Below are 18,476 nucleotides of genomic sequence, written 5' to 3'. Positions count from 1 at the left end.
ACTTGATACTTGCTCTCACAATCGATATAGAAGTAAAATAAGCAAACAAACAGATAAACAAATAAAAACTTGTCATCACTCTTGATGCTACTCTTTGGTAATAATGCCGTGAGATCCCTAAGCAATGCAGAGATGGCTCGGGGAAATCCACAGGCGAGGATGGAACACAAGCTGGTTCATTGTCGCAGCAAACCTCGACTTATTAGAGATCATGGTTGAGAGTAAATAGCAAATTCAATTAGGCAATTATGGCATGCAAATAACACTGATAGGCTGGCGTGTTCTCTGGCTATAAAATGAAGCAATTCCTTCCATAACAGCAGCGGGGCACGAAACGAAGAAACAGGATTAATCGCGAATCGAAAAACAACAGACACAAAAACTGAACACCCCCTTAAGGTTCGTGTCACCATCTCTCAGAAGAACATAGCCTTGCCCTTGCCTTTACCACTATTGCTTCCCAGGGCTGGAAACTCATCATCGGGCATGGTGGCACTCGAGGCAGACTGTCGGCTCTGCTCTTCAGCAAGACTCAGCTCTAGAGCCAATCCCAAGTCCTCGTCCTCTTCATTGGCATCGAAAGCAGTGGAACCGGAAGTCTCGGCCCGCTGGACCAAGGGGGTGTGGCTTGAAGAGGGCGAGCTCGAGATGGGCTGCTTGCCCTGCTGTTTCTCCTTGTACAGCATGGGACCATCATAGTCGCCCGAGCTAGTCTCTCGAGAGACTGGCCCGCATCGTCCCCTCCTTCGAGAAGTGATAGACGAATAGCTTGCTGTATCTGCAGTTCGTAGTCACTTTCGGGATCGGATGCTGGAGCGGCTTGTACGCTAGAGCTAGCCGCAGCAGGGATGCTGAGCCCGGTGATGCTGGGGTCAGGCGTGACAGTGTCCAAACTTCCTGTAGTGGAGGTTGTGTCAAAGTCGGCGGCAGAGCCCGTGTCACTGGCACTGGTTCGACGCTGCTCTTCAAGCTGGAACGCTTCTTGGGAAACCATCTCCGCATAACGCAGGGCTTCTTCTTCGGTCAGGTCGCAAAGGCCAACCCCAAACCGTGAGCGAAGCCACGCATCCTCTCGAGCCTTGATTTGCTGCTCAATTCGCAGTTCCTCGGTCTCGGCGGCGATGAAGCCTTTGATACCCCCACCAGGCCGTCGGGTGGCAAGACGTCCGTGGACGTCTGAGTGGCGTACTCGGCGTTTACGACCGGAAGGTTGCCCAGATGAGCTATACGCCCAGTATCGGACGAAGGTACCGAATGCCAGGATACCTCGCAACATAACAGGATCTGGATCAAGATAGATCGCCCCAACTGCTGAAAAGCTACTGCTATGGAGGGTCGGATTTGCGTTGAGGATATGTCGGGGAACTCGGCCAGTCGAGCGCGCATTCAGTGTTCGAATAGGCTCCGGCGTGGAAGCTAGAGGATCCCAAGCCTGCACAAGGCCATCGCTTCCACCATGAACTAGGTAGAGAGGCAGAGATGGCCAGAGCCGAAACCTCGGGGGACTCCGTCTGAATGACACGGATAGGTTGCACACCGGCACTGACATGTGCTTCTCGCATATTCCACAACAGGACCTTCCCGGAGTTTGTACCGATACCGAGTATCCTGGCGCCTCTGCCAGGAAGATCCGTCGGAGCCTGTCCAGTGGGCGTCATTGACCCCATGGTACCATTAGAGGAATCTTGCAATGGGTCCTCGGACGAGGTCATCAGTGCAAACGATGACAAATCCACAGTGCTGACAGTGATCTGGGAGTTCTCGCAGCCCTTCATTAAGAATGAAGATTCGCGCCACTCGTCAAGGTCCTCCTGCTTCAATGTCGATTCGGGACTTGACACCCCACTACCCGAAGTAGACAGGACCTGTCGCAGCAACGGCGACGCTGATGACTTGGGTGAGGGGACCTTGGCTTAGCGCCTCCAAAAATTGAAGGAACTGGCTGGGTCACAGGCGTCTCGATAGGAGTCTCCGAGGTGCTGAGGGACTGCGGACGGTAGGAAGAATCGCGCACATATCGTGTTACGGATGGCGTTTGTTCGTCTTCGTAGCCACAGCTGAGGACAAGGATACCCTCGCCGGAGTCATGGTCATCAGTACTGGCGAAGTCGACCTCGAGTTTGCGTCGCATGTCCCAGCCGTCACAAACCTTTCGAAAGTGAGCTGGCTTATACCGCAGGAATCTCTCGATTTCCCGGGCTTCCGCAATCATTTGGTCCTTCTTCAAGTCCATGGCATTGGAAGGAGATCTCGGAGAGTACGCCCACGAACAGCGTTCTTGCCAGACTCGTCAGGTCGCGCTTGCCGGCGAGTTCCTTCAATCAGCTGCCAATAGGCGGTACGACCAGCATGCCAAGCACATTTAACGCTGTCCTCTGTCTTAGACTTGACAACAGGAGTCGGAGGGTGCGTCAGATAATACACCTCGCCAAGCGCGTTCAGAGCAACTGCCCAAACTCTAGCGGCCGATTTTCTTTTCTGGTTGTAGCTCTCGTCAACCTTGATCCCAATGATGGGAACACCAGGACTGAGAACCCAGCGAGCGCTGATTTCACTGTTCGAATAGCGAGGACCCGAAGGATCATGACCCAGCGCATAAGAGGTAACAATGCCCAATGTTGAGCCGACCAGAATGCCCACCATGGTACTTGTTATAGACGGCACGGCAGGCGTTTTAGCGATCCACAAAGAGCTGATCGCTTCTGAGAGCTCGGGGATTTTGGGAATGTCGGCGTGGGCATCGACCACAGTCGATTCCTGACCAAGATACCTACCCCTAAACTCACCACTTGGGCGGAAAAAGACACGACCGCCAGGGAAGCCTTCACCTCCAACGACGCCATAAGGCTGGCTCACATCCATGACATTGGGAAGTACGGCAGGGCCCTCTCCAATCCCAAAGGGGAGAAACTGAGGTGCTGATTCGTCCAGCTGCGCGAACGCAAAAGGATCATCGAGGCCCCATTTCTCCACCCTGCCAGTGGTTGGGTCGCTCGCGCTGGTAACACACATATCCGCGGCAGCATGGATGACCCGCGGCGGTTTCTTCCCAGTGGACGTGAAGGTAGCATGGACATTCGTCACCATAGATGGCAGTTTCGAGTTGTAAGTCAAAACCGCGCTAGCCTTCTTGGTAGAATGGCTTGACCGCGACGAAGAGCCGATGCCCCCAGAGCTCGACCCAGGCTTGCCTCTAACAAGACTTCGCAGAAGGCGGGTTCGAAGTAGGTACTCGCTGCGCCAAGATGCATGAGCAGTGAGTCGCGTGAAATGGCGAACTTCGGAGCGTATGAACTCGGTGTCATCATGGCCCAAAGGTCCTGTGGTCTTCTCAGGGGCCACCATGGCATCCTGTCCCGGGAAGTAACGCTGGAAAGCCATTCGCCAGGCATGCGGTGTCGTCACGAGTGTGTAGAATCGCTTCGATACCAACGCGACCGATGCATGAGAGTCGGGGTGCAGGTGAGAGAGGATATGCGTCAGAATCTCTACATGGAGCAGCTCATATCAGTATACCGATGCAAGCAGGACGTAATTTCTAGGATGGGCTCACAAACCATTGGGGAAATCAGTGAGCTGTGCGCCGTCCGTCTGCGAGGCGGCACGCCGGACAACCTTGAAGCCCAAGGCTTGACGGGGAGTCGCGGGAGTCAAGGCATTTTCGTACTCGGAAATCCTATGGCCAGGAGTCTTGGGGTGGTCGGTGACCTGCAAGCCAGCTACATTCAGTCCTCGAAGTCGGTCTTCCAGCTGGGTGGCGCTGACTCCCGGGACAGGCGCATCCGAGCTACCACCTCGACCTCCGATGGCAGACTGCGGCGCGCGATCGCTTGGGGAGCGGGGCTGCATGTCGTCTGGGACAGAGCCAGCATGGTGAAGCTGAGGAAGGCCATGTTGGTAGGAGGAGTGGGGGGACGGAGAAGCGCTTGTCGGATGAGTCTGGGTGGAAATGTTGGTAGGCCCTAGTTGCATAAAGTAGAGTAGATAGAGTCGAAGGGTTGGTGTAGGGTTGACTGTGCGATATCGAAGGGCACAGTCACGGTCGCGGTCAGCAGTCAGCAGTCACGGAGTAAGTGCTGAAGTATAGGTACGGAAAAAGAGACAGCAGGAAGTGTCACAGGGGCGCTGTCGAGACAGATGGTGTCGATGCTGTGCTATCAAATTGACGGTCGAGGTGAGTGGTGGTTATTGCGTTGAGGAGAGAAAAAAGTGGAAGAGAACCTAGCACTTGGTCATTGGTGACGAGGTACGGATAGCAAGCAGCCAGTTCGCGCCACGAGGTTAGGGCGCGTTTCATCCGAGCTGACTGACATAAGTTTCAGCCGATTTTTGCATAAAAGCATATAAGCAGCAGACTTTAGTAACGCGTTTCAAAACCACGCTCGGGAATCAGCTATATTTCTAGATCAGCAGAACGCTCGGGCTCTAACCCTTTATCCAATCAGATCACCAGAAACAGCTGATTGCAAATAGTGTGCCCATAATCTGCTGACTGGCTGAAAAGGGTCCGGGCCTCCCCAGGCCTCCCCTAAGCTTAGCCCTAGGCCTCTTCCAGGCCTCCCCCTAGGCCTCCCTCAGGCCCCCTAAGCTTCCCCCTAGGGCTCTTCCAGGCCTTCCCCCAGGCCTTCCCCCAGGCCTCTTCCAGGAACCCCCCCCCTCCCCCACCGGCCTGTTCCCATTTGAAACAAGCTGCGGAATTTAGACAACTGACGGGACGATCAACGGAAAAACCAGCCAAAAACCAGCCAAATCGGCTCGGCTAGTCCCGGTGGCTGTCAGGGCCGTGCGCACCATCTCACCAGATGCAACCAGCTCAATTCTCCCGGTGTGCCTAAACTCCGGCAGCCTCCGAAGTCAGGCCCTGAGCAACAAATGAGAAAGTAAATGAGAAAGAACATGAGAGTAATAACTTCATGACGAGTTCTTATCTTTCTGTTAGGTACTCTATTAGGTACGATATTGATATTTCTTGTGTATGAAGGTACGCTGTATAATCATATCACAACATATATCTAAACCGGTCCCTGCTATTCGCCCCTTCCATCCCAGGTAATCCTCCCACCAAGCCCTGCACTTCCTCGCCGCCGCCGCCCTCTCTCGCGGCCATCCGTGCATTCAGGTGCGCGAGGTAGAGCCGCAGGACCAGCGCGACGACCGCCACGCCCGCCATGGCGCTGGCGCACGTCCACATGCCGGGCTCGAAGTAGGGCTCGTCGCCCTTGGGGTACAGGCGGGTGCCGAGCAGGGGGCCGCACTGGCCCACCACCTGCATGAGCGCGAAGCCGCCGCCGCGCCGGCCCTCGGACGGCTGGTTGTTGATGTTCCAGGCCACGACGAGGACGACGACGTTGAAAAAGCCGACCGCCGCCGGGTAGATGGCCAGGTAGCGCAGCATCGAGCCCAGCCCCAGCGGGCGCGCGAGCGCGAGCGCCAGGTAGCCCGCCGCCGAGGCGAGCGCGTGCGCCACGATGAAAGGCGCTCGCACGCCCAGCTTATCCGAGAGATGCGCCGTGGTGAGAACCGCCACAAAGGAGATAAGATACGGCGGTGCGCTGAGAGCTTGGCTCTCCAGCGCTGTGTGGCCCATCTCTTTGAGTATCATGGGAAGGAATACTGGCAGGGACGAGTAGGCCATGTTCGTCAAGAAGAACATCACCGCCGTCAGCCACGCCTTGGGGTCTAGCAGAGCTGACGAGATCGCCTTGACTCGGCTCTCGGCCCTGTGTTTGCTAGAAGTCTGCGATTGGCCTTTTTCATGCCGAAGACGTAAGTGTGCGACTTTTCTCTCTCGCGTGGTGAGGTACCGTGCGGTCTGGGGGGAGTCTGGGACAACACCCCAGGCGATTACAGCAACGACAAGAGGCGGAAACCCTTCTGCGAGGAACAGGACACGCCAGGGCGCAATGGGACCCGACTCGCCTAGTTTTATGATAAGCCATGCTAGAGAGGATGAGAAGGTCGTCGCAAGTGGCGCAGCTGTTATCGCAAGCCATCAGCCCATGATAGTTTCCAACGGAGTATTGACATGACGCAGATATAGTGATTGGGTAGTAACTCACCAGATATAAAGAGCGCGGTCCTGTAGGCTAGCTCGCTCCTCTTGAAAAAGAAGGACAGGAAAAAGGGGACTCCGGTGAAGGCAGCTTCGCCAATGCCCAAGAGCGTCCGCAGGAAGATCAACATAGGTACGACGTAGCCACCGCCTGCACTGAAGCTATCACGCCCCACGAAAGTACAATGAGCGACACCTGCAATTGTGGTTAATGTCGTCGTGGCAGGCCAGGTGTCAACAGCCGGCCGTCCCAACTTACGTATATATGAGCCGGGATGATCCTCCACAAGAGAGACATCCACTCGAACGCAATGTACGAGATATAGAATGAAGTGAGAGACCACTCATACCACCCAGATCGAGGAGGGCGGGTTTGCAGATCGTTCTCCATACCAGCGATTCTTGCATTGCCGATATCTACATCCTGCCAGGTCAGCTAGGCTGCCGGTTCAATAGGTAGAAACAGATAAGGGGACGCATACTTGACCGATCTAGGAAGGAGAGCATATAGCAAATAGATAGAAAAAGAACTAGCTTGCGATCAAACTTGCGCACCACGGCCTGCTCCTCGTCGGGCGTGTACAGTTGGAAGCTAGCCGCTGTGCTGTCGCTCAGCCGTCGACGCGTCGCCGACGCATCAGGGGCAAACCGCTCCTCCTTGCCGCGACCACGGGCGGGTTTCCTGCCGGTACGGCTACTTAGGTTCTGCAGTTCGTACGAGGCACCTCCCCCCGACTCGACATCGTGTTGTCCATTGCGGTCGTCGTCGGCCACCCAGGGAGTCTCTTCATCCTTCTCATCGTCGGAAAAAGAGGTGGGGTCGTCGTTGTCAGGTGTTAGCTGCGCAGTGGCCCCCGAAGATGACGATGGTGACGCCAAGTCGGAGCTGTCCGTATCCAGGTGATGGGACGAAGCGGCGGGCGATAATGGCATGTCGGATCTGGAGTTTAACAGGTACGTACCCATTAACCTAATTGAATGCACTGGAAGTAATCCAAAAACGCCACTAGAGGCTCAATCAATCAGGTATGCTTTCACTTGTATCTTATGTAGTATCGTAAGATGATACAATTGGATTATCATCAGGTTTCTTGATGAAGAAGTGAATTGAAGTTGCGTAGAAAACAGACAGAGCTGGAGCGGCTGAGGGCTGTGAAGCATGATTGATTGGCGTACTGCGTCAATCATAGACAGGGCCCCGACGCGGTGCCGCCTATGCCGGCTCATTTCCCTCCCGGGGCACGTTGAATTATCGTTGGGGATTTTCAATATCCTTCTACCCACCGATTTGCATCACCCATGGAGTTGAAATATGAAGTCATCCACGAAATTGATTGGGACTGACGTTTTGATATGTATGTACCTATCAACTTTACCTTAGGTCTATGCACCCCTAAAGCAGCCATGTGGAATTGCATTGGGTTCAACTAAGCACGGATCCCATCCGATGGGATGGCCTTCTTATAGTTTTCCCCATCTTCACATCCCATCCTGCTGTCAGGGCCAACCTAACTAAAGTACATAAGACGGATTTGGGTTCGTCTAGTTCCAAGTATTGATCAATTGATTGATACCTTGGTTAATCATTCATGCTTTCTGCAAGGTACGTCGCGAGTAACAAGGTACTACTAAATCAAATTACGAGACCAATCATCAAGTCGAACGAGGTGCGCCGTACCGGTTGGGCAGGATGAATGCTATCTATTCATTTTTTTAAATGTGCAAAGCAATACAAGAGATGGCTCTGAACTTTACAAAGCTGGCTGAGTATACTCGAAACAAGGAGCTCAATCGACACCATATCCAAGACGTGCCTTACGCAATGCAATGAACATGGGCTGCGCGGTTTGTATTGTACAGACTTTTACTTTTTTCTTTCCACCAACTACAACAACAACAACAACAGGCTACGTCCAAAGAGTCCACGTCCTTCGCTCCGAGTAAGTAGCCCACAAAAATGCCTCCCGGCCCCAACCACACATACACACGCTCCGCCAACCGCTTTCAACACGGCCTGAACGCCTACCGCCTCATTCAAAATAAAATTAGATACAAATGGCACCTGCCGGCCAGGCCCGAGCCAGCAAAAGGTGGGCTCGGGCCCTTGGCGCCCGCCAGGCGTAATATTGTCTATAGTTCAACTCGCTGTTGTTGTCGAGTCAAACCCGTCTGAGAAGTAAAATAACAAGAAAATTCGAGCGATGCCCGAGGGCGCTGCAGTTCCTGGTGGCCTGGGGCCATCTACAGCAGGATCAAGCGAACAAGTCCTCCAGGAAGGGTATCGAAAAGTCCGCCACCAAAAAATAGTAGATAAAAAAGAAAATGGGTTGAAGAGTCAATAGACGGGACGTGCAGGTCGTTGGCAAAATGCGTTGTAGATCTCATCAGTTCCAGCCGAGCGAGTTCTCGGCGGCGACTGGCGCCGAAATAAAGGCGGTGCGGCCCGAATTGTTCATGTCGCTCCTCCTGCTGCCCTGGCTGTCGCGCGTGTTGCCGTGACCACCGCCTACGCCACCATAGCCGCCATTGGCGCCATGATTGGCCGTAAAGTCCCGGCTAAGAAGTGCACCGCCCATAAGCGCAGGGCTACCAACGTGACCTTGGCGCATCTCCGAGGGCGACGTGATGGAGCTGCTGCGCTGGTGTCGCTGCTTTCTGCGCTTGTATCGGCGGGCAATGATGAACATGGCCGCACCATAGGCACCGGCAACACTGGCCGCTCCAAGAGCGATAGCTGCAGTGGTTCCCTTCTGAGACGAAGACTGCTGAGAGGAGGATCCACCGTTGCCAAACGCATCGTTGGGGTTGTTTGCCGGGTTCGACGGCGCTGAGCTGCCGGGAGTAGTGCCATCGCCGTCGAGAGTAGAGCCATATGCGATGTCGATGGATGGGTTGATGAGGCCAGTCATCTCGGTGACCAGCTGGTCCGGGTTCATGTACAGCGGCGAGTTGGGGTTTTCGTGGTCCGTTCGGAGCTTCTGGACCATGTTGTTAGGCACATAGGCGACGGCCAGGGTGGTGATGTATCCGAGCTGAGGTGTCGTGTCATACGGCCGAAGAGAGTGCATGACGATCTGATCCTCGGGGACCTTAAGGGCAAAGCTGAGGGCTTTAGGAACGAGATAGAACATCTGGGCCGCTGCGACAGGCTCCTCGACAATGAAGGGGTAGTTCAAGGCGTACTTGTATGCCAATTGAATCAGGGTCGAGCCTTGAGGTGCATCCCCAGGTATAGTGCTCGGGGTGATCGCCTTGGGCAGGTATGAAGGGACTCCAGTAGCTGTTGTCTGAGTTCCGCCAGTTGACTGGCGAGTGGTGGAAGGCTGGATGACAATAGATGTGGGGAGCCACGAATTTGTACCCGTCATGACGCCGGTTGCTGGAACACTGGTGAAAGTGTCCTTTGGCGATGTGGTAGTCACGGGAGGCTCATAGCTGCTAGTTGGGATAGGCAGGATCACAACGGGGGTGGAAGTGGGAGTAGGAGTGGCAACGGGAGTGGACGGCGGCGTTGTGATCGGGGTGGTCACGTTCTGAACCGGGGGCGGCAGAGAACTGACAGGGGTGGCGGACGTCGCAGGACCAGAAGCGGAGGGGGTAGAAACAGGCTCAGTGGCATTGGTGATTGGGACTGGAACGCTAGTGGTAGGGGAGTACAGTAGGTTCTGGTGTCGCGGGGCTCGTTGCATTCGTAGCGTTGCCGCTCTGAGTCGTTGGGACGGGCAGCGAGGTTGGGATAGTGACGCTTTGGGTTGGTCCAGTGACTGGTGGCGAGGTAGCCGAAACCGAGCCGGTGCCCGGCGGGGGACTGGCCGGAATAGTTACGCTATTGCTTCCACTCGCAATTGGTACACTTGAGCTGGCCGTAGGAACTGTGGGGAAGAGAGTCAATCCACTCGATGTTGGCTCAGTACCGTTGGCGATCGGCGCAGAGGCAGTGGGAAGAGGAAGGGCACTTGTAATGTCAGAAATGATGCTACCCAAGCCACTACCTGACGAAGAGGGTGTAGGCACAGCCGATGTCACATCAGTGGCATTGGCGGTGGGAGCGGGGATGATAGCACTTGTGATACCAGAGATAATGCCGCCCAAACCACTGGAAGAGGTCGTAGGCACGGCGGAGGGCACGCTAGAATTCGCCTCAGTAGCGGCCGAAGACACGGCGGCCGAAGTCGCATCAGTGGCATTGGCGGTGGGAGCGGGGATAATAGCACTTGTGATACCAGAGATAATGCCGCCCAAACCACCGGAAGAGGTCGTAGGCACGGCGGAGGGCACGCTAGAATTCGCCTCAGTAGCGGCCGAAGACACGGCGGCCGAAGTCGCATCAGTGGCATTGGCGGTGGGAGCGGGGATAATAGCACTTGTGATACCAGAGATAATGCCGCCCAAACCACCGGAAGAGGTCGTAGGCACGGCGGAGGGCACGCTAGAATTCGCCTCAGTAGCGGCCGAAGACACGGCGGCCGAAGTCGCATCAGTGGCATTGGCGGTGGGAGAGGGAAGAATGGCACTCGTGATACCAGAAATGATACCCCCCAAACCACCGGTTGAAGTGGCCGTGGGCACGGCAGAGGACACGCCGGAACTCGCCTCAGTAGCGGCAGAGGTCGCCTCATTGGCGGCAGAGGAAGGGGCTGGAGTTGCCTCAGTGGCATTGGCCGTGGAGGAGGGAAGAATGGCACTTGTTATGTCAGAAATGATACCTCCTAGAAGCCCCGACGTGGTGGTTGTGGGCACGGCAGAGGACACATCGGAAGTCACCTCAGTAGCGGCAGAAGAAACGGCAGAAGTCAAATCAGTGACGGCGGAGGAGGCGGCGGAAGTGGCCTCGGTAGCATTGGTGGTGGGAGCGGGTAAAACGGCGCTGGTCACATCAGAAACGGCATCGCCCAAGTCACTCGTCAATCCCCCAAACAGACCACCGCCCGACGAGCTAGCAGCTGGCGCGCTAGAAGAAGTTGGCGTCACGATACCGGTGGGCGCAATCACGATTGCACTGGAGGCAGCATTTGTCGGGCTGGCGGCATTGGACGAACCAGCAGCAGCCGATGAGCCACTGTTAGCAGACGAGACAGCCGACTCTGCTGCGTTGGTTGATGTTTTAGATCCCAGGCCGATACCCAACAAACCACTCGACGGTAAATCGAGCAGGGGAGAAGACCCAGCGGCAGAAGATCCAGCGGCACTCGACTCGGTCTTTCCAGTCGGGATCGGCGTAGTAACAACGCCCGTAATCGTCGTCGAGGGCGACACAAACACGGGGGTGGTAAGGGTAATCGTCTGGCTATCGCTGTCGCCAGAATTCGATCCGGAGCTGGAAGGATCGTTCTTTGACGACCCCAAGCCATTTGATAAGCTTGCGATGAGGTCTCCGAGGTTGAGCGACGAGTCCCGTTTCGCTGTGTCAGACGTTCCGGAAGTTGTGCTGTCGGGGGTGGATGCAGCCGAAGGTGCGCTCGTGATGGTGATGTTGGTGAATTGTCGCTTCACGTGTCGCGGGAAGTAAATCCTTGGCCTATTCGCAGTAGGCTGGCTCGCGCCAGCCAGGGAGGCAGCGGCCACGAAGGTGGCCACCGCTAGTGTGGTGGTGTGCATTGTTTCCCAAGTTTGATGCTCAAGTTATAGGAGCTCCGGTATTTCTCAAGAGGTTATTAGGGGTGGGTGTATATGTTATGTTATGCTGGGGAGCTTGTTAATCATCCATTCCCATGCGACCACACAGCACTGGAGTACGGACCTTGTCAGGGCAATTTTTCTGAACGAATGTACTTGACAAAAGTTGTCAACGAGTGAATGCTATAGTTGAGAAGGCGTCGTCAGCATATATTTCTCGTTGCCAGGCTGAGCAGCTGTAGTGTCCATTGAGGATCCACGGATCGTCGAGTGACAGACCACCTGGATACCTGGATATCGGCTATATAACAAAGTTTAGACCCGTACCTTTCATACACGGCTATCGCGTAGATATAAAGTAGGGTTTTGGTTTTTTAAAAGAGTGACACGACGAAAGATTCGTCAAAGTGTGGTGAAGTCGCTGGAATTCCCTTGACGACTATGTGGTGATGCTTTGGTAGCGATGCATTGGCGTTTACTCGACCTCCGAATGTCCTCGTCGTGGACTCGAGTCGCCTACTCAGTACAAGGGACCTGTACCAAGTGTTAGAATTGAATGAGACGTCGGCGCCGAGGCAGGTTGTCGTCGAAGGGGTCACCTTACGATGTCGGCGGAGGAGGGTTAAAAGAGGGACGGGAATGAGGCGGACGGTGGGTGAAGGAGGAGAGGAGAGCGAAATAAGAGATGCGGGTGACAGTAGAAACAACGGGGGAAACGAGCAGACAGTCCAGTCCGAGAGGGACAGGGGTGACAGACTTTCGACCAGGGGTCTCGCGGTTGGGTGGTTAGACCAAGACGACAGAAATTACCTAGCGCATATGGTAATATTCTTAGCGAGTAGACCCCCGTAGGAGCAAGGCACGCCTGCACCTCCAACCTGGCTGGATGGTAAGCACACAGTACATACATTCGATGGCCAGGACTCGGAGAGAATCAATCGGGTCAACTATGTTCAGGTTTCAGCCAGTCTACCAGTTCGTCTGGTATCTGAACTCGGACCAAGTCACCAGCGTGGCAACGACAGCTCAGTATTCTCAGTATTTTGGCTCAACACGGCTCTGTTGCTGTTTCTTCGACGACCCCGATCTCAATACGAAGTGCCAGGTGTAGTGGTCAGACTTGCTCTCCATACAACAAAAAAAGTAGACATGGTAATCGGCACTGTTAAGAAAAAGCAGCAGAACAAATGTGCCTGGGCCGCGCTCCGTCCTCGAAAAGGGGATAGTGTTGGGGCGTCGGGTCATGCAGCATCAGGACGTTCGTTCCATCGTGCCAACTATCGCTAGGCAGACCTGAGTACTTCAGGTTTGAAGGAAAATACCTGAAAGCTAGCGTGGGTAGCGCGATGGGCCCCAGGTATTCCGTGTGATTTAAAAAGTCCTCGAAGTTAAGGAGCGGTTGATCAAGTTTGATTCCCCATTTGGATCCTGGGAGCTCCTCGTGGCGCAGGCAAATATGTATGTATGTACTACCCCAAGACAGCAGGCACGCAGACCATGGCAGGGCGGCTTATTGGCCGATCATCGACCCCCATCTGCAGGTAATTTCCATGAGATGGGTGATGGCGACCTGGGCGCGTCGGCTTAAGGAATAGAACCTCCATCACCACACACGGGATACCACCTACCAGGCATGTTTTCATCGGCAGAGCTCGACGGGGCGCCTCAATAGACGGTATTTGCGGAGTGAGCGGTTCACTCTCCCACACGGGCGACAAGCGAATTGACAAGTCCACGCCTCGGACGCCGTGGCTGTCGGTATCGTAAGCTATCGCCGTCGTTGTGCTGCAGCCATAGGCAGCGACCACGAGAGGTCAGGTCACCCCTCAGAGTTTGCTTGCAACAACTCGCATTGGTTGAGGCGATTGGGTGCTGGTGGTTATCTGGTTCCAGCATCTTGCACGCATCTTGCTATTCTGCCGTTGCGCCGGAACGGGATAGGAAGCTGCCAAGGTTGTGCGCAAATTGTTTGCGCAGCAGCAGCGAAAACAAAGAAACCTGTGTCACTACGCAACGGCTTACAGACAGGACCTACACACCATCAGCCGAGTGTGTCTATTGTTTCGTTCGTAGGTTGCTAATAATGTGGGTGGAGTAGAAGGCTTATGGCGTTGTCTACGATCCAAATCGAGAAAGACGGCCAAAACGTGCAAAGACGCGGATACTTGGCCGATACTTGCGCTTCAGCCGCCGTGCCAATAGCCCTGAGAGGTAATCTCACAAGTAGACGCGGGCTGCAGGGTTGGAAGGGGCGTGCGTAGTCTGTGCCTAGCGCCTCCGACTTAGTAGGTGTGCCTGATAGAAACGGACAGAAATCTTGACCTGCATGTCGTTCGCTACCGTGAGCGTTTCTTGAATCGGCAAGGGATCTGCCTAGCGTACGCAATTTAGATTTCAGGTGGCTCTTGTCGTAAATGCAGGCCCATACCGCTCCCCTGTCTGAATGGTCAATGTTCTGCCCTGCGGTATGGTAGTAATATTGACCCGACTCCCCCACCCCCTCCTCCAAGGTGCTGGACGTGCTAACCCAGTTAGCAGTCCTGTACCGTTCGTAGCGCAGGCAGTGGGCAGTGAGCGACACTTCAAGTCACAACATTGAACGTTATCTAGGGAGGAGGGTGATTCACCAACGACATGTTTATGTTTTATTTTCCTAGTTCAACAAGCCAACAGGTTCGTCAACAACTCCTGCCTCCATGTTGTTAGCTTCTATTGCTTTCCCGCGCGTGGCAGTTGAACTTGCATGCCTTCTGTCGTAATGTCGTTTTTTGTTCACCTCCTTGCCTTCACTGGGCCAACATATCCATTCTCAAAGGTGGCCCAATTTCAATCCCTCCAAGATGCTGTAATGCATAATGGGTGATCGTGGTGGACGGTATTTGCCAGTCATCTTTCGGGTGATTACTATTACTACTAGACTGCACAGTATCATAAGCATTCAATGTTTGCAGTATTCTTGGGCATGATTATTACGCCGGGAATCCTTCTCCTTTTACCTGCAGATGCATGGTCGCACACCTGTACTCCGTACAATCCTACATACAGGCTATGTTGGTGGACATATGTACTCTTCTGGGCGGATTAAGAGCCTGTTTGGGACTCTGAGGGACTGCTGAGCGCATGGTCCGTGGGCGCCAGCAGCGACACTTCAATATTGCATAGCCTCTGCTACTTGTACCAGAGCACACGTATGTATCCGTACATGGAGGAGGAAACAGGAAGTGAGAAGGTCTAGGTCGTGTCCGAATCTCCTAACAGGTAAAGATCGCCCAGGCTGGGCTCCATCAAATAACCAGCGGAACATTACTGACAACTGCATACATCAATTGGCAATCACTGGTACGATACAGCCCAACAAGATTGCCATTTTCTCCTTGGCCCGAGTGTGCCGGAGCCGGCCGGCAGTTTATTTCGTCGCGTTGTCTTGCCGATGTGCCTATCGGGTTGTTGTGATCGTAAACCCCATATCCGAGTACTCAGTAACCAATTGGAATGTATGGGTCTCTTTCGCCCAGCTGAAGCAGGCTATTTCAATATTCAACAGTGCCCTGGCCTTGAGTAGCTCAACGCCGGCGCAGTCCAACCAAGCCTCGAAGTTTGTACCTGACTAGCTCAGGTCCGGTCCCGCGATATTTCAATGGCAGTGCGGGAGACCTCAGTCTGCCCCGGCCCCTCTTTCTATTGATAGCTCCATCTAGGACGCGAACGTATCCAAGATACGGCATGTAAGTTTATGTCTAGATGGCGTAATGGCATACGTTCCAATAGTCGGGTGAAGATTGGCTATTATTAGGTTAACCCGTCACCAATTTTTGTGTGTTTCTTATTTTGAGCGTGCGTGTGCCATCGTACATCATAGTTTGGTTGTCTGCATAAATGTACCATATCTTGATTACGTGAACGATTGTCAAAGCAAAGCTCCAACTTCGGCCCAGAACACCGACGGAATTGTCGATGGACACGTTACAGTGCTACTATCCAGAATCCATCCTCCAGTGCCACCAGCAATGTAGCACTTCGATGCCAGGCTGCCAGGTTCCCCCTTCACAGCAAAAGGCCTAGTTAGTACGTCCACGAAAGACGACAGCCTACCCGCAACTATATGCGCCGTTTTTCAACAATATACGTGGCTCTCCCAAGAACTTATGCCACGTTCCGCCATTAGGCCACTGCTCATCCCGTACGCTTGTTTCATTGGCCGAGTGCCATTGTGCACATGTTATTGGTCAAGTTGCTCCGGCATGTATACTTAAGTAAGTATTTAGCGGGAAGAGAGCTGGAAGAGCTTGCAAAGTTGGTCATCAGGTGACTGTTCATGATAGCATGCGTCGCCTATAGGGAACATGCATTGGTGACGACCCGGTATCGTGGATGACAGGGCCAGAACGGTATCTGATGTCCCTCCCTAGCCAGATGAAGCACGCCACCACAGCTCATATTGTGTCCCAAGAATTCTTAGTTGCATCTGGCTGGGGGTAGTGACTCTGCGTCACCTCTCGATATCAGAAGGGTCCTTGACGGTTCATCGCGCAACCAACCAGTTACTCTAGACTTCAATGGTTTATCTGGCATTGGGTGCGCGGATTGCTGTGTTACGAGTGCACAAGAATACCCGATCATCACATCCTCCCCATCGGAATAGGCTGCCTGGGGACAAAGTGGCTGGACTTCCAATGATATCGTCGTCGCGCGCCGTCGTCAGCCCTGGGCCGGTGCTGGGCTTGAGCTTGGTTTTCGAATCTACCAGGTCAGGTCCCAGAGTGAGGCTTTCGGGTCCCCATCATCCTACGAGCGAGAGTCGACCAGATCAGATGACTTTACCGACTCGCGGGTGACGTCGGTCCATCAAAGCAATTGTGTTTTCGCCACGGAAGGAATTCCGGGCTTTGCAAGCTTTGGTTCGCGAGTAAGCGGTAGCATTCCAGCCTGCCGGCCATACGTTAGCACGATAGCGTACTAGGCACCCTGACATATGTACATCTAGGGTCATCTTCAACGCAGCCTAGTTCAGATGTTTCAAGGGGTGCTCAGTCAAGAAGACGAATTTCGAAGCTTCCAGGGATGTATTCGGCTAGGATTGACGTCTTTGTCTCAATTGCCTCCAGCCAGCCTCTAGCCCCGGTCGCCTTTGCCCCGCGATAATGTGTGCGGGGTATGCGGCGAACGCATCAAAACCCATTCACCGCATACTCGGACACTAGCAGACTGGGTGATCCCGAAGACCCTGAAAAAGACGTCCTTGCAGTATCTGCTATCTATCTATCGAGTCGCATGGCGACTAGGTACATGTAGGGATCTTCTCCAAGCCACCAATCCAGTGATTTTCTGCTCCCGATGTTAATCACTTTAAGCGAATGGATGCTCGCAAGTAGCACCCAAACAGTACTAGGATATCGCGTGAATAAGGGTACGCATACGAGAGTATATGCAGCCCAATAGATGGGTGTTTTGACAAGTGATCAGCAGCGACGTTTGCGCCAATGATTTCTCGGTAGACAATGACCAGTCTCTTCAGGATCGACTCGGCTGCCGCATAATGCAAAGGTGAGAGGAAGAGGAATGTTGTTGATGCACTGACGTCATACTATAACTACGCACATCTACCTATGCTTTACAATCCCAAATCACTTCTGGGTTTCCGGGGTACCCCTAACGGAAGTGATCTGATCTGTCGGGGGCCGTGTTTGCTGCCCGTCGGGCCATAATCCTTCGCCTACGTGCATATCATGGGCTGCTCAGGGTACTGTCCAAGGCTAGCAGCGCAGCAGCTTGAGATGGCATGCTGATGAGATTATCAAAACACACACCGAAGTGCGTCACGCAGACTTCTGGTCACCTTCCGTCCCGAGTGTCATATCGCAATACCAGAGATCATAAACCACACACAACAACACGCAGGAAGTATTCACTGCTGCCACCATCTACTTGGCTCGGAAGTTGCTAAGTCGTACAAGTAGCCATGGATAAAGCCAATCACCTCGTGATCCGGTTGGGATGGCGACACAGAAGCGGCCATGTCGAGACCCAGCAACTGCAAGATCAATGATCGAGCCCAAATCCCCTTGCTGTAGGTAACCTAGATCAAGTACCTAGTCCATGGAAGCTCTGTCGGGTTGGTCCATTCATCATCACCATAATATATCATCAGCCTATAGTGTGCCGACTTCGTACCGTGTAGTTCGTCTAGTGTTGAGACCGCATGCCTCTGGTTCCCTGTAACGCGTATAGAAAGTGATCTATCATAAGTAGGTAGACAGGCCAAGGACTTATGTATCCTATTCGAGATGCAGCGCGCATGTGCCAACACATCAGCAGCCCTGCCTAACATCTTTGCAAGTCGTTGCTCTCGTTAGGTTGTGACGGGGGAGGCTTTGGCTGTTTGGACCTCAACCCCTCCAGCTGACGGAGGCTCGTTTGGAGATAGTGTATGCTACTCTGGTCCATCGACAGACATACAGACATCCATAGCAAGCGGGCTCTACAGCATACGTAACCCGTCGACCGTCAATCCCTCTTGCTCTGTCCATCACATCAGATAAGTATCCACCGCTTTCCACGCTATCCGCCCCTCAATTGTCGAGGGCAGCTTTCCAATCCAATCTACAGTCTACTACTGCTCCATCATCGCCTTGGTATTAAGCACGCTAAACATCCCACTCCCACACAGAGCTTTCTTTACCTACCCTTTACCCCACCAACTGCTACTTCACCTCACTTTCTGAATCGGTATCAAAGCTTCCTTCCCCTCCGTCCACCTTCTTTCCCAAACAAACACCTCCAAACGCACATACACGTAATCTTCTTCACA

General features: G+C 53.8%; 4 protein-coding genes across 4 annotated transcripts; 1 reads left to right on the top strand and 3 right to left on the bottom strand.

Moving 5' to 3' along the window:
• Positions 1–416: 416 nt before the first annotated feature.
• PG994_013239 (F-box and wd domain protein) lies at positions 417–4,011 on the bottom strand (the record flags this gene model as incomplete). Its single annotated transcript, XM_066864648.1, has 6 exons — positions 417–724; positions 796–1,461; positions 1,538–1,845; positions 1,908–2,218; positions 2,272–3,488; positions 3,558–4,011. Coding segments are annotated over 6 exons (3,264 nt in total), but the record flags the coding sequence as incomplete, so codon positions are not given.
• Positions 4,012–4,999: 988 nt separating this feature from the next.
• PG994_013238 (uncharacterized protein) lies at positions 5,000–6,985 on the bottom strand (the record flags this gene model as incomplete). The annotated part of the gene is made up of 3 exons (XM_066864647.1): positions 5,000–5,976; positions 6,060–6,248; positions 6,535–6,985. The coding sequence occupies 3 exons, from the start codon at positions 6,983–6,985 to the stop codon at positions 5,000–5,002; spliced, it is 1,617 nt and encodes a 538-aa protein (XP_066709608.1).
• A 1,451-nt stretch (positions 6,986–8,436) lies between these two features.
• PG994_013237 (uncharacterized protein) lies at positions 8,437–9,420 on the bottom strand (the record flags this gene model as incomplete). The annotated part of the gene is made up of 1 exon (XM_066864646.1): positions 8,437–9,420. One exon carries the CDS (start codon positions 9,418–9,420, stop codon positions 8,437–8,439), a length of 984 nt encoding a protein of 327 aa, XP_066709607.1.
• A 602-nt stretch (positions 9,421–10,022) lies between these two features.
• PG994_013236 (uncharacterized protein) lies at positions 10,023–11,561 on the top strand (the record flags this gene model as incomplete). The annotated part of the gene is made up of 1 exon (XM_066864645.1): positions 10,023–11,561. The coding sequence occupies one exon, from the start codon at positions 10,023–10,025 to the stop codon at positions 11,559–11,561; it is 1,539 nt and encodes a 512-aa protein (XP_066709606.1).
• Between the last annotated feature and the right edge of the window lie 6,915 nt (positions 11,562–18,476).

The sequence above is a fragment of the Apiospora phragmitis genome (assembly GCF_038363925.1).
Source record: "Apiospora phragmitis strain CBS 135458 chromosome Unknown utg000011l:1.0-3236445.0:1.0-3240683.0, whole genome shotgun sequence".
Classification (NCBI taxonomy): domain Eukaryota; kingdom Fungi; phylum Ascomycota; class Sordariomycetes; order Amphisphaeriales; family Apiosporaceae; genus Apiospora; species Apiospora phragmitis.
This window is presented reverse-complemented; position numbering and strand designations above follow the sequence as displayed.